At 37.1% G+C, this 14238-nt stretch overlaps 1 protein-coding gene across 1 annotated transcript in view; it reads right to left on the minus strand.

Annotated features, from left to right (window-relative positions):
- Positions 1-14238, minus strand: part of LOC128018254 (bone morphogenetic protein 1) — a 70603-nt gene that overhangs the window by 18976 nt on the left and 37389 nt on the right. The window contains exons 7-8 of the mRNA XM_052603657.1: positions 6198-6322; positions 1312-1427 (exon numbers count right to left, since the gene is read on the minus strand). Coding sequence (XP_052459617.1) covers positions 1312-1427; positions 6198-6322 — 241 coding nt within the window. The remainder of the gene's footprint in view (positions 1-1311; positions 1428-6197; positions 6323-14238) is intronic.

Raw genomic sequence — 14238 nt, forward strand, 5'->3', positions numbered from 1 at the left:
AGAAGAGCGTATGCTGCTTGCGTCCAGCGGATATTCACCAAAATGGCACTACGGTTAAATACAGTCATTATTTTTGTTTTCTTCACGTACAAAAAGCATTTTCGTCGCTTCATAATGTTACGGTTGAACCACTGATGGCAGATGGACATTTCTGATGACGTCTTTCATACTTTTCTGGACCTTGCCTGTGTAATGAAAAGCCTCTCGGTTTTCATCCAAAATATCTTAAATTGTGTTCAAAGATGAACAAAGCTTTTACGAGTTTGGACTACATGGGTTAAGTGATTAATGACAACATTTTTATTTTGTGGAGGAGCATCCTTTTAATAACTGTGCAAATGCAATGACTCCAAACCAGATTTCAATTCTTAAATCCTCATTTTAGACAATCTACTTGGTAATTCAAAAAGAAAATGTTATTTTCAGATTTGTTAAGAAGTATGTATGAATATATATATATATTTATATATATATATAGTTTTCCTGTAAGTAAAACATATTATTGGAGCATTTTGTTTTTTACAAGAGAATACAAATTTGTCTTTCTACGTCAAAAATGTCATGTTTAATTTAACATGTTATTTGCAGTATTATAAAAATGTAACTATTTGTATTACTTAGTTACTTTTCATGGAAAGTAATGAATTACAGAAAAAAAAAAAAAAAAAAAAACGTTTTATTACTTAGTTATTACTTAGAAATTGTATAATCTTGTGTTATGTTAATTTTGTGTTACTTTTGGTCATTTGGGTAATTTGTTTTTTTAATAATAATAAAAGTTATATTTTTGGAAACTGTAAAGACCCTTTCACACCAAAAGGGGAATTAATAAGAGGTTATTACAAAAGGTCACTCCGATATTTTGCTGTAAATTTAAAAGTAATGCGTTACTTTACTTGTTACATAAAGTAATCTGATTATGCAACTCACGTTACTTTTAATGCATTACCCCCAACACTGTTTTTAATTGTGAAATTTACTAGCAATTTCTGAGTAAAACATTTTCAATATCAGTTTCTTTCACTTTAATCTGAAACTGTGAAATTTGGTAATGTATGTGAAATAATAGTAATTTATTTTATTTATTATTTTTTTAAACAGTTTTCAGTAATGACTCAAAGAATCAGTGAATCAGTTTTTTAAAACTGGTTCATTGAAAAGAACTGGAAAAACTGAGTGACAAAAATTAACTGGACTTCCCAACTCTATGTGGGAACAATATCACAATTTAATAAATTACATTTTATAGTCCTTAAATAGTCTCTCAAAACAGCTAATCAGATTGATTCATCCAAGCTGCTCTGTCTTCACCTTTTCTCCAGGTGTGACTGAGATTCTCCATATGCAGTGCATATAGGCTGAATAACCATTCGGAAAACCAGGAGAAGACAAGTTCCCACTGCTCTCCTGCAAACTGTCTCCACATCCTAAGAAAGACAGACAGAAAGAAAGGTCATGAGCTGTTGGTGTTCAAGAAGAGTTAAAAAGTGAATGGTTCATCATCATAAACAAGATGCGATCAGTTACACGATGGTCCACAGAGACATAAAACATTGTTGTGTGACACAGAACATAAACACAAAAGACCATAAAAAAAGTCTGGATTGTCTTTCACAGTGTGTGCCTTTTGCGCATCTGCTTCTAATGTTACACAACTGCCTAATATTCACAGCAAAGAGCAAGGGAAGAAAATAAAAGAAGCAAAATTCAAACTAAAAGAGTTTTCATTCATGTGGTACTGCGTTGAATTAATGAAACAGTTCAAAGGCAGCATACTGTATTAAATGTGTTGGGTAATTAAACGCTCTGGTGGTGACTGTGGAAATACATGGCAAAGCAGCATTGCTTCATTAAATATCAGCAGTTTTGTATTTATAAAACATAACATGTAATGGATAATGTACAGCCTGCTTTATGCTGGGATCATGATAATCCTTTCAGCTTGTTATTTTGTGATAATGAACAGATGATGGTACAGTACTTTATTCTGTTCATTACAAAAATACTAAATAAATAAACAGACAGGAAACATTAGTCTGATGTAGTGTAATTATCTATAATAAAAAAATAAAAACACACACACACAAAATAAAAAAATATTGATACAATAAACAGTCAAAAGATAACATCAGATACATAGGACCAGACTACCCTAATTAAAATAAAATAAAATAAAATAAAAACTAATGTAAACTAAACTAAACTAAAATAATTACTGCTTACAGGTGCTCATTCAAAACAATGAAGCATTCACACATGCAACCATTTACAACAAATTACAAATGTGAACGCCATAATATAAACATTGCGATCAGTTTAGCATAAATGACAGTATTCAATGATTGAGAACTGCACAAGCCAGTACAACAAGGCTGCTGTTTTACTTTGAATTCATTTTAATTTTAATGTTTTAATAGTTTTAATGAAATAGAAAAAAAAAAAACATTCAATCATAGCATTTTGAAGATAAATAATCATGTTAAGCCATATTGTGTTTTCGGTTTTGTTTATTATATATTTTTTATTAAATTATTTGATTTATATTCAGCATGCAAATAAAATGAAACTGGGCTGCATATTGCATTAAATGAATTGCCTCATTAAATGCAAAAATGCCAGCACTTTCTTAACATATTCATTAAACGTAGCAAGTAATGGATAATACTCATATTTGCTCAGTTTTTTGTGAGCATGCAATACTTTCTCGTGGGCACACAGTAGTTTTTTTGTGTATACACAAGTTTCTCATGGGCATGCAATAGTTTCTAGTGGGCACACAATAGTTTCTAGTGGGCACAAAATAGTTTCTCGTGGGCAAGCAAAAGTTTCTCGTGCACACGCTACAGTTTCTCGTGGGCACGCAAAAGTTTCTCTTGGGACAGCAAACTTTTCTCATTGGCAAGCAAACGTTTCTCGTGGGCACCCAAAAGTTTCTCATAGGCAAGCAAACTTTTCTCATGGGCATGCAACAGTTTCTCGTGGGCACGCAACAGTTTCCTCATTGGCAAGCAAACGTTTCTCATGAGCACGCAAAAGTTTTTCGTGGACAAGTAACAGTTTCTCGTGTGCAAGCAACAGTTTCTCGTTGGCAAGCAAAAGTTTCTTGTGGGCAAGCAACAGTTTCTAGTGGGCATGCAACAGTTTCTCGTGGGCACGCAACAGTTTCTTGTGGGCAAGCAAAAGTTTCTCGTGGACATGCAACAGTTTCTAGTGGGCATGCAACAGTTTCTCGTGGGCACGCAAAAGTTTCTCGTTGGCAAGCAACAGTTTCTCGTGGACATGCAACAGTTTCTCGTGGACATGCAACAGTTTCTAGTGGACATGCAACAGTTTCCCGTGGGCACGCAACAGTTTCTCGTTGGCAAGCAAAAGTTTCTCGTGGACATGCAACAGTTTCTAGTGGGCATGCAACAGTTTCTCGTGGGCACGCAACAGTTTCTTGTGGGCAAGCAAAAGTTTCTCATGGACATGCAACAGTTTCTAGTGGGCATGCAACAGTTTCTCGTGGGCACGCAAAAGTTTCTCGTTGGCAAGCAACAGTTTCTCGTGGGCACGCAAAAGTTTCTCGTTGGCATGCAACAGTTTCTCGTGGACATGCAACAGTTTCTCGTGGACATGCAACAGTTTCTCGTGGACATGCAACAGTTTCTCGTGGACATGCAACAGTTTCTAGTGGGCATGCAAAAGTTTCTTATGGGCAGGCAACAGTTTTTCGTGTCCACACAATAGCTTCTTGTGTATACTTTGATAAAACAAAACAAATTACAACAAGATATTAATAATGCACAGTTCTAAAAACAAATTAACTGGAATCAGGTTGAACATAACTCGGCAAATGCTCATATTTGCAAGTCTTTTGTTCACACTTAAGTTTTTTGTGAGCATGCAACACTTTCTTTTGAGCACACAGTAGTTTTTTTGTGTATACGCAAGTTTCTCGTGGGCACGCAATACTTTCTCATGAGCATGCAATAGTTTCTAGTAGGCACACAATAGTTTCTCGTGGGGCATGCAAAAGTTTATCGTGGGCACGCAACGGTTTCTTCTGGGCATGCAACAGTATCTCGTGGGCAAGCAAAAGTTTCTCGTTGGCACGCAACAGTTTCTCGTTGGCAAGCAAAGGTTTCTCGTGGACAAGCAAAAGTTTCTCATGGGCAAGCAAAAGTTTCTCGTGTGCAAGCAACAGTTTCTTGTGACCATCCAATAGCTTCTTGTGACCACAATAGCTTCTTGTGGACACAGAATACTTTCTCGTGGGTATGCAATATTTTATCGTGGGCATACAATACTTTCTTATGGCCACCCTAGTTTCCTGTGGGCACACAATGTGTGGTACTCATGAGAAGGAGAAGCAGGCGACTACCAATAAACAGAAGAATGTGTATTTATGTGTGTGTAGTTCTGTTGCTAGAACCTTGAATAATTTTAGCCATCTTAGTCAAATTTACTGGAGTTCAAGGACATGAGGAGACTATGCAGCATCAAGGAGGATTTTGGAAATTTGGGGAAAATTCCAGCTTACATCGATTTGACTACAGGAGTATAAAACACTGATGAGCACATTTCTGCTTCGGTTACTGATACTGTCAGTACACCCGTTGACCAGAGGCACTGACTAGGACAAGACAAGAAACCAAAAGCTGGAGACAAGAAGCGGACTAAACCTTTGATTGAAACTGTGCTTATTGTATTTTATACCTTAGTGGCTGAGTATTATTTGCCTTTATATTTTTGTTTATTATAAAAAGAAACAACTAATTGGAATACATTTTGTGGTCACACTTTATTTTAGGGTCCAATTCTCACTATTAACTAACCATTAACTATGACTTTTGCCTCAATTAACTCCTTATTTGCTGCTTATTAATAGTTTATAAGGTAGTTGTTAAGTTTAGGGTATTGGGTAGGATTAGGGATGTCACGCGTTATATGTACTTTATAAGCACTAATAAACAGCCAATATGTTAATAATAGACATGCTAATAAGCAACTAGTTATTAGTGTGAATTGGACCCTATACTACAGTGTTACCAATTTTATTGATTACAAAACTGCCTATCAAGGTTTTGAAGTATAGTGTTTTAAGACTGAGTAAGAACATAACATAAAGGAGTAAGTTGTAAGTTGTAAATATTTGAAATGCTTAGAATTTACACTTGATCAAAGTACACACCACAAAATAAATTTTATAAAACCTTAAATGTTATAAAAAACAAAAACAAATGTAAGATATTTGAAGAGTTTTTAATTGCTGCTGGTTTAGACATGTGATTGCTTGAAGGTTTAAACTCATTCACTCTATGGTACTATCTTTTTGAACAACTCTACATCTCCAAATTTACATGGAAAATGTCTTGACCCCCTTGTACAGTGTTTAGTTGTTGTATACTAGAAAGCAAGTGTTCTCTCCTCTGTTTTATCAGGGAAAGAAGACAAATTACAAACTTCCTGTGCTTGACCAGTGTTTACTCCTGAGCTCAATATACGGCACCACATCAATTGTGGATGCCACATTATTTCCAGACAGCGTAATCTCAACATAATCGCACCAAAGAACTCTGAAATGGGAGCAAATGCCAGTGAATGACACTAAAACTGTTTTATGAGTATGAGCATTTTTGTCTTGCTTTCCATTAAAAAAAAAATAAAAAAAAATAAAAATCTAAACATCCTTCTAACAAGGCAAATTCACTTGAAGTGTTTACTTCAAAATGTATTTGTTCAACAAAAAGAGATGGGAATAATGCATTACTAAGTGATTAATTACTATAATTTAACTACTTTTCTTTAGATTTATTTTCTGTAATTTACAGTAACAATCAATTACTAATTAATACTATTTATTGTTAACTGTAATGTAGTTACAGTTAATAATATAGAATTTATCATCCAAATTTTATATTTAATGATAAAAAGTATGTTTATAATGTAACCTTCTATTTTTAAATAGTTTGTTCGATTTATGTTATTTTTTTTTGCATGATTTTGCTGTCCAGACCTAAATACTTGTGAAGTTTGCAGTAAGACATGTTTTCATGATGAGTTTACAGTTTCCAATGACCCAGATTTTCTATCTTCATCCTCTTTTACTCTTGTTAAGTCTGACAGGAGATTCTCCTTATTTATACACAAGGAAGATGATGTGACAGTTAAGCCTACTTGTAATTCTATACGGTTTATATTTGTAATTTTCTTACTTGGACACTTGTAAAGTTTGCGTGCCTGTGTGATGTCTCCTTTACTCAATCTGGTCCTCTGACCGATGGGCGGCCGAACTCCATTCACATCATATCGTGGCAGAATGGTGTCCAAAAATATCCCTCTGTCAGGAAAAAAAATTAATAAAAATCACTTAAATCGAAATGAATAGACACATCTAATCTTTCTTGTTCTGTTAATAACCAGTCACTTTCTCTTGTTTCCAGGAGTGTCTAACAAAACTCTCCACACCTGCACAAAGATTCATTGGTACTTGTATTAACTCAAACGCTATCTCTATTAACTCAGTATCTTTAAAATACTGCAGTGGCAAGTTTCAGCAGAAGTACAGAATGTGATGGCTAGGACTCGATAGGCTGTAAAGTCATCTGTGGAGCAGACAACAAATCAAAGGAAATTCGAGCCAAGCCGTGTTATCCGTGAAAGCAGTAATGAAAGTTGCAGCCTGTGGCTTATCTGTTTTCCTGTTGTTGTTTCATTGTAACACTACAATCTTGAGTCTCAATATTGAAAGCTTTACATTGGTCTGCAAGAATGCCTCAGATTCAGCATTAGCATGTATTATTTAAATCCAGCACTACATAATCTGACAGTGTTTTATAAGGCAAAAATACAGACAGATCTGATCCATATGTACATAAGTCAACTACAGTGTATAAGGACAGTTTTGGGTAAGTTACTCTAAAAGAAAGAGTGTAATTAGATTACTTGACTAATTAATTTATTGAATTGCTTACCAGTAATTACTTTCTAAATCCCATACCAACAGTGACCAGTTGAACAATACAAGGAAAATTAAATACAAAGTAAATTAACATTAAAATAACATTATATATTTTGATGTTAAATCCACTATTGTTGTATACTGAATTGTCCATCATTCACCACAGTATTTAATTCAGTTACTCCAGAAGTAACTGTAATTACATTAAAGGTAACTTAAAAAAAAAAAAAAAAGATAATAGTAATTGATTTACAGTAATTCATTACCTAGAAATGCACAAGACTCAACACTGCATATGGAATTTAACAACACAAGCACTTCCTGTGACATGTTCAGTTGTCTTATAGAGATTTGACATTGTTTATAATGCTCACATTTGTTATTGAATACAAAACTGTAAAGTACAAAATTTGGTGCCCCAAAAAAATTTATATGCAACGAAAGTTTTAATTTAGTCAAAAATTGGAAATGAAAATAAAATTTTGTAGCGTAAAATTTATGTTCTGGCATTACAAATTCTCCAATCAGTTTTCTGTGTAAGTGAAGACATTATAACATGCATACAGAACTTGTGGTTTCCTTTGGTTACTAACATTGATTGCTTGATTGATTGATTGATTGATTGATTGATTGATTGATTCATTCATTCACTGAATAATTGATTCAATGATTGTAATGTCTCAAATGAGACTGTGACCACAAATGTTTCAGGTATATGTTTGGCCTTTTACAAACATTTCCAAAACTACTTGTTTTGTTTCAGATTACTTGCTACGTTACAAATCTGTTGCAAGACCCCCGAACCACCTCTGATTGTGGATTAAGGAAGATGATCATACATTTTTTTCCAACCCTGGAAGACTACAACTGTGTCATATCAAACCAATCAACAGTAGTCCGGATGATGATGACTCAAATATAATTAAAACCCAAAATGGTCTGATAACTCTACAGCACTGACAGAAAAACAATGACGACTTCACTAAATCCAGCAGACCTGAGAAAGATAGTGACCACTAAACTAGCAGCCGAAAAAAGACCTGAATTCATGTTCTACTTGTCAACCTCCCATGGAGCAATTGGATTGGATTGGATGCTCCAGGCCTGATGCTTCCTTAAACGTCATGACATCATGAGAGCATGTGTCTGTAAATAAGCTCTAAACAAAAGAAATGGTGAGTAAATATGGAAGGGATTTGATCTTTCCATGACATTACGTTCCCTAGTCCTACCAACTCTGACTGAAAAAACATTTGCTCAATTCAACAAAGAGTGATTCAGTATCAAATCCTGTCTGTTTTCTCTGCCTTCTTTTCGTACTTTGACACTCTTTGCTAGTTTATCGTCGTGCTTTTCACTTGGTGGTGGCCAGCGAGGGTCTGTTCATTTGTTTGTTCCCATGGGAACCTTCCAGACAACAGCAGGCATGTTCAAATAGGGAAGGATGGCCTTTCCAGAGCTCAATTACAACCTTAATATTAGAGAAATCAGCAGAGAAATGCAACCCACATTTCAAATAAATAAACAGAGCTGTGATTTAAATATGTACTATCTGCTGGTTCAAACCAAACTCAAAGACACTTAAAGCTACAAGAGACAACATCATTTTAATCAAAAGATAAATACTACAATATCTGTGAATCTGAAGGTGATATTGAATGAAAAAAAAAAGTGAATGTTATATATATATATATATATATATATATATATATATATATATATATATATATATATATATATATATATATATATATATATATATATAAAAACATTTATTTATTTATTTTAATTTGTTTATTTATTTTTCAATTGCCAACTTTTTGGTGCATCACTTATAAATTTAAGTTTTGGCTTTACAACATTTAGTTTTTTTGTGGGGGAAGGGAAGACATTAAAGTGCCTCTATTACGCCTTTTCGAATATTACCTTTCAGGCAGTGTCATGAACATAAACTATCTACAAAGTTGTGAAATCGACGATGATTGGTTTCTCGGCACAGAGTGTGGCTCACGACCGCGTTCTGCTCCTGCTCCTTTCTTGCCAGAGGTGCATGAAGAGGTGTCAAAGTCGTGGAAACCACACATCTCCATCTTCTGTCCTCACTACCCTCAATGGCAGGGCAGCCATGGGGTATGTATACATTGCCCAGGTGGAGAGAGCGGTTGCAGTGAACTTTTGCCCGCAAAATGCCGCCATTCGGAGGAATTGTCCGCGTCTCCCGTCTAAAGCATGTAAGCTGTCGGAGGCTATCGCTGCTAAAGCTTACAATGCCATGGGCTAAACTGTCTCTGCCCTGCATGCCATGGCTATCCTGCAGGTAGAACAAGCAAATGAACTAAAACAAATGCACGTGGGTATTTCCCACCCAAGGTTGATGCAGAAGCTGCATACAGCGACTAACTTTGCCTCATGGGCAACAAAAGTCAGCTTTGGAGGTCAAGGAGTGCCAACTCTGGCTTAACCAGGCCGAGATGAGAGACACTGACAAAGTATGGTTTCTTGACTCTCCCATCTCTCAGGCTGGCCTGTTTGGCAACACTGTCGACGTCTTTGCCCAGCAATTCTCTCCAGTTCAAAAGCAGATTGAGGCCATTCAGCACATCTTGCCCCGGTAGTGATCCTGCCACCGTTCCGTTGTGGGCCATGCATCAGCCTGCTTGTTGCCCTGAGCACCCTCCTGCATCCTCCAGCTCCGGAGTGTTGCCTCCTCCTGGGTGTTGGCGCACGGCACCTCTCTGGCAGACATCTGTCAAGCTGTAGGCTGGGCAACACCTAAACCCTTTGTGAGTTTTTACAACATTCGTGTAGAGCTGATTTCTTCCAATGTTTTGGGTAACAGGTAAGTGGTCAGAAGGACTGGCTCAGTGTCATGCTTGCCGCGCCATTCCCCCTCACATGGGGATGTGAGCGCCTTTCTCCTCTTAGTAGATTTCCCTGGCTGGCGAATCCTGGTCAAGCATCCTCCAGCACCCTCGGCAGTAAGACTTAGTGGAGCACTCTAACGCCAGGCCCAGTGTTAGCATGCCGGGAGTCACGGTCAGCCCCTGTACTGGCCTAGGTGTCCATTTGTCTTGATTCCCTACGGGTAATCCCACATGTGAATTCTTCCACAGTAAGATTTCCCTCTCTGTAAACCTCGGCCTTCCCTTGACAGACCTGCTCTGTCAGTCTCTTAATAATAATAATTCATTACATTTATATAGCGCTTTTCTAGGCACTCAAAGCTCTTACATAGTCAGGGGGTATGTCCTCATCCACCACCAGTGTGCAGCATCCACCTGGATGATGCGAAGGCAGCCATAGTATGCCAGAACGCCCACCACACACCAGCTTACTGATGGAGAGGAGACGGAGTGATGAAGCCAATCAGCAGATATGGGGATTGTTAGGAGGCCATGATGGTCGGAGGCCAATGGGCAAATTTAGCCAGGATGCCGAGGTCACACCTCTACTCTTTACGAAAGAGGGATTTTTAATGACCACAGAGAGTCAGGACCTCGGTTTAACGTCTCATCCGAAGGAGATGAGAGATGGCAGTTGTTCCATCTCTACTCTAAGGTAGGACCTGCCTCAGAGACCCATTCCATATGCAGTACTGCCCCATGGGTCAGTCCATATCAGTATTTCCACATGTCACCTCCCTTCGGATAGGATGTGGTCTCCATAGCAAACTTTTTCCTTAAGGCTTGTTTCCCCATTTTTCTGCCAGGCTGAAAGAACAAATGGGAAATATTTTAAACTTTTTTTTTGTGGATGGAAAAGCCTTCTCCAGCAGCAATGTACTCACCGTTGGCCCCTGTTTGGTACCATTGTCAGTGAATTCTGCCGGGGCTTTGGGAAGGTTATGATCTTAGTGTAGCTTTTGTGGCAAGCCTTGACTTGTCAACAATTGCAGCAATACAGGTTTGTGACAAGTGTTCAGGTTGTGGTGTTTTTCATGGACCCCATATGTCGTTCGACATAGCTCGTAGTGACCGACAGATAGGGAAAGTCTCTGTTACGTACCTGATGGAGGGTATGTAGACGTTATGTCCCCATGCCACAACCTTGAACCATTTGCTGTTGCCGGGACACATTCTCGGCTCCACAGCGTAAAACCTGAATGAGTGGATGCATGCTGTCACCTTAAATACCTGTAGGCACGAGAAGTGGCTCAGCATGCAAAATCCACTAGCCAATTTTCATAGCTGTTTTCTCTTAAACTCAGAGATGATTGGCCTCCAAAGAGAGACCTCATATGTCGTTCAACATAACGTCTCCATTTCCTCCATTAGGAAACGAGGGTTACGTATGTAACCAAGATGATTTTTATCTATTTCTGTCAACATAAAAATATTATGTTTAATAATAATAAATATTAAGAATTATAATCATGTCATAAAAATGTTATAATGGAAATTAACTTAATATTCTTCAATAAGCTTCATTTTATTTAGATTTATTTAAAATAATATTTTTATCTTTTGATTTTGTGATGAAATGTGACCTAGGCATGTTTTTGTAAGCATTAGCCTTATTGTGGGTCTGCGAGTAAGGGCTGAACAGTAGATGTGTGGGTGAGTGCTAGCATTAGCACTCACTGGTGTCATCTCACACTCAAGACATACTGCAAGCACTTTATTTGCTTTTGGCTCAACTTGCCAGTACCAATTTCATGAAGAACAAGTTCTGTGAGCAGGGTGGGTGGAATGGGTGCCAGGAGACAAAAGTAGGGGGTCGGAAAACATGCCCCAGACAAAAAGCTACGAGGCTCACCCGCTTCTCGGGGAGAAAAGTTTAGGGAGAAAAAACCTGAGGGAAGGCCATGAAATCCCACGGAGATTTACAGTACGAGTACTCTTCAAACACAGCAGGGACGATGGGAATAAAGGACAGTGGACAAACACAGAAAGAAGAGATTGTTAGCTTCTCTCAAGGTGATGCTAGCTTTCTGATGTCCTTCTGGCAAAGTCAAGATGCATAAATCCATGTAACTTACCTTTTAATTTTTAAATTCCAAAAAAATAAATAAACACACACACACACACACACACACACACACACACACACACAGATAACAAATCAGCATATTAAAATGATTTTAAATTGCAATTATATTTTCATAAATGCATTATTACAGTTTAGCAATAAATAAATTTATAAATGTCACTTGTTTTAATAAATAATATGCTAAATAAGGTAAAATATTCTGCTTAATAACCTAGAAAAACTGGAGCAAAAACTGGAGCATGAACTTAAGTTTGACAAAAGTAAAACCACACTCAAACAGACACACAGAGATAAATCTCACCCTCACAACACTGCAACTCCGGTATTATGAAGACATTTCTATTCTTCCTAGAACCCTACATGAATAAACTGCAATTTGTTCCAAAAAAGAAAAAGGCGATATGTACGCCAAAAGAGAATAGAAGAGAGCAGAGGAGGACAATAAGAACAAAAGGAGAGGAAACAGATGGTTCTTATATAGATGTGTGTTTGCGTGTGCCTCGACTCATGTTACGCTCGCTCTGGGGAACGCTGGCTGTAGGTTGTCAAAACTAGTCATGAAAAACTTTTGATAAATACATGAAATGAGAATAAAATTTTTTAGTCCCTTCAGCAAATTCTTTTGAGGACACTCCAAAAGTTCCTGTAAAGGGAGATGGAGATAACAAGTCGAAGACGTCTCAGTCTACAGCTAACACTAGATTAGGGGTGCGCGACAAATATCGTACGATAATTAATGCGAATCTCGTCAGTAAAGCCGGTTCTCTAATCAGCAGTAAATTCCATCAGGTGCGTCATTTCACATAGAGCAGCTGTTACTTCATGGAGCCGTTGTTAACTGACTAGCTGCGCAAATCCACATTCATTATGAGCGTTTATTTGCGCAGCTAGTCAGCTAACAACGGCTACACACACCCCTACACTAGATTATACAACACATAGCTATATTTATTTCTTATGTTGCTTCAACACATGCTATAGTTTGTTATATGAGAAAGCAAACCATTCTGGTAAAAAAAAAAAAAAAAAACGTGTAGGGGTCTGCATGTCTGCAGACTCTTTGTTAATTAAGAATGAGCCTGAATGGGTGTTTAAACTGTTATCCTCAAATGATTATTCGTGCGGCTCTTGTTTGCCATACAGTATAACTGTTTTTGCTGTTTGTATGAACATAAATAAATTTTTTCCAAGACTGTTGAAAATACAAGACTTTCTTCTTTCAGTTGGTGGTGCTACTGAACTTCCATGACCCATAACAGCTACATCAATGTGATCAGCCGAAAAGGCCAAACAATTGGGTGTAGTTTAATGTGATACACACAATGGGTCTCATTCATGAAACACGAGCAGAACGAATTTTTGTGTAAATCGCGTGTAAAGTGGTTTTGGCGTAAATTTTCGGATTCATTAAAACGTATTTTCCAAATGATAGTTGGTATGAAAGAAATCTACACCTGCTCCCAGCCACTTAACTTTTATTATATCTCATAATTTATAACATTATGAGAGCCAGTAATAGGATCTGTAATATGCTGCCAAACTTCCTTTTTCAGGACCTGATACGCCACTATGTACGCTTGAAAATTAAATGGCGTTTTGAATGAACTTCTGATAATAAAACTTCAATTTCTGCAGCTGAGAAATGTTTGTTTTTCAGTCGCTTTTGAGAAGACATGTTGAAATCCTTCGTTTGGTGTCATAATATGATGCTCATATATAGTTGTCAGTCGGATTTAATGGGAGGGATTTATGGTAATTGAGAGTGAGCGTGCACGCGCGTCCCATTTACGACTGATTGGAATTCATTAACACACACACACATTTCACTATCACATCTGACGTTTACGAAGTTTTTGTGAATCAGGAGAAGAGTTTTCGGGAAGTTCTCTTTACGCGCAAATCACTCAGATATTTACTCGTATATTTACGAATGTTTCATGAATGAGACCCAATGAATGTAGAACATATGAGACACTGCCTGTTTATAAGTAAAAAATGTCTGACTTGTTGGGTGGAGCTAATGTCTGTGGTGTGAAAGTTGTCCGACTTGATGAGACCTATATATGTTTAAAGCTTAGTGAACATAGCTGAAAACGTATGCCCAATAGACTTCCCTGAATATGCCCATATTCTAGGTGGCGCTATTGAGTTCACTGTTCACAAACATCTATGAACCTTTGCCAAGCCATTAAAAGAGATAACTCTTATAAAGGTGTGTAAAGGATCATGGAGCATGACAAGTACCTCAAAAGACATGATCAAACATGAAAAGGATATTAGTGTTTAATGTGTTGTCAAAAATCCAT

Source organism: Carassius gibelio, chromosome A8, assembly GCF_023724105.1.
Source record: "Carassius gibelio isolate Cgi1373 ecotype wild population from Czech Republic chromosome A8, carGib1.2-hapl.c, whole genome shotgun sequence".
Taxonomy (NCBI): Eukaryota; Metazoa; Chordata; class Actinopteri; order Cypriniformes; family Cyprinidae; genus Carassius; species Carassius gibelio.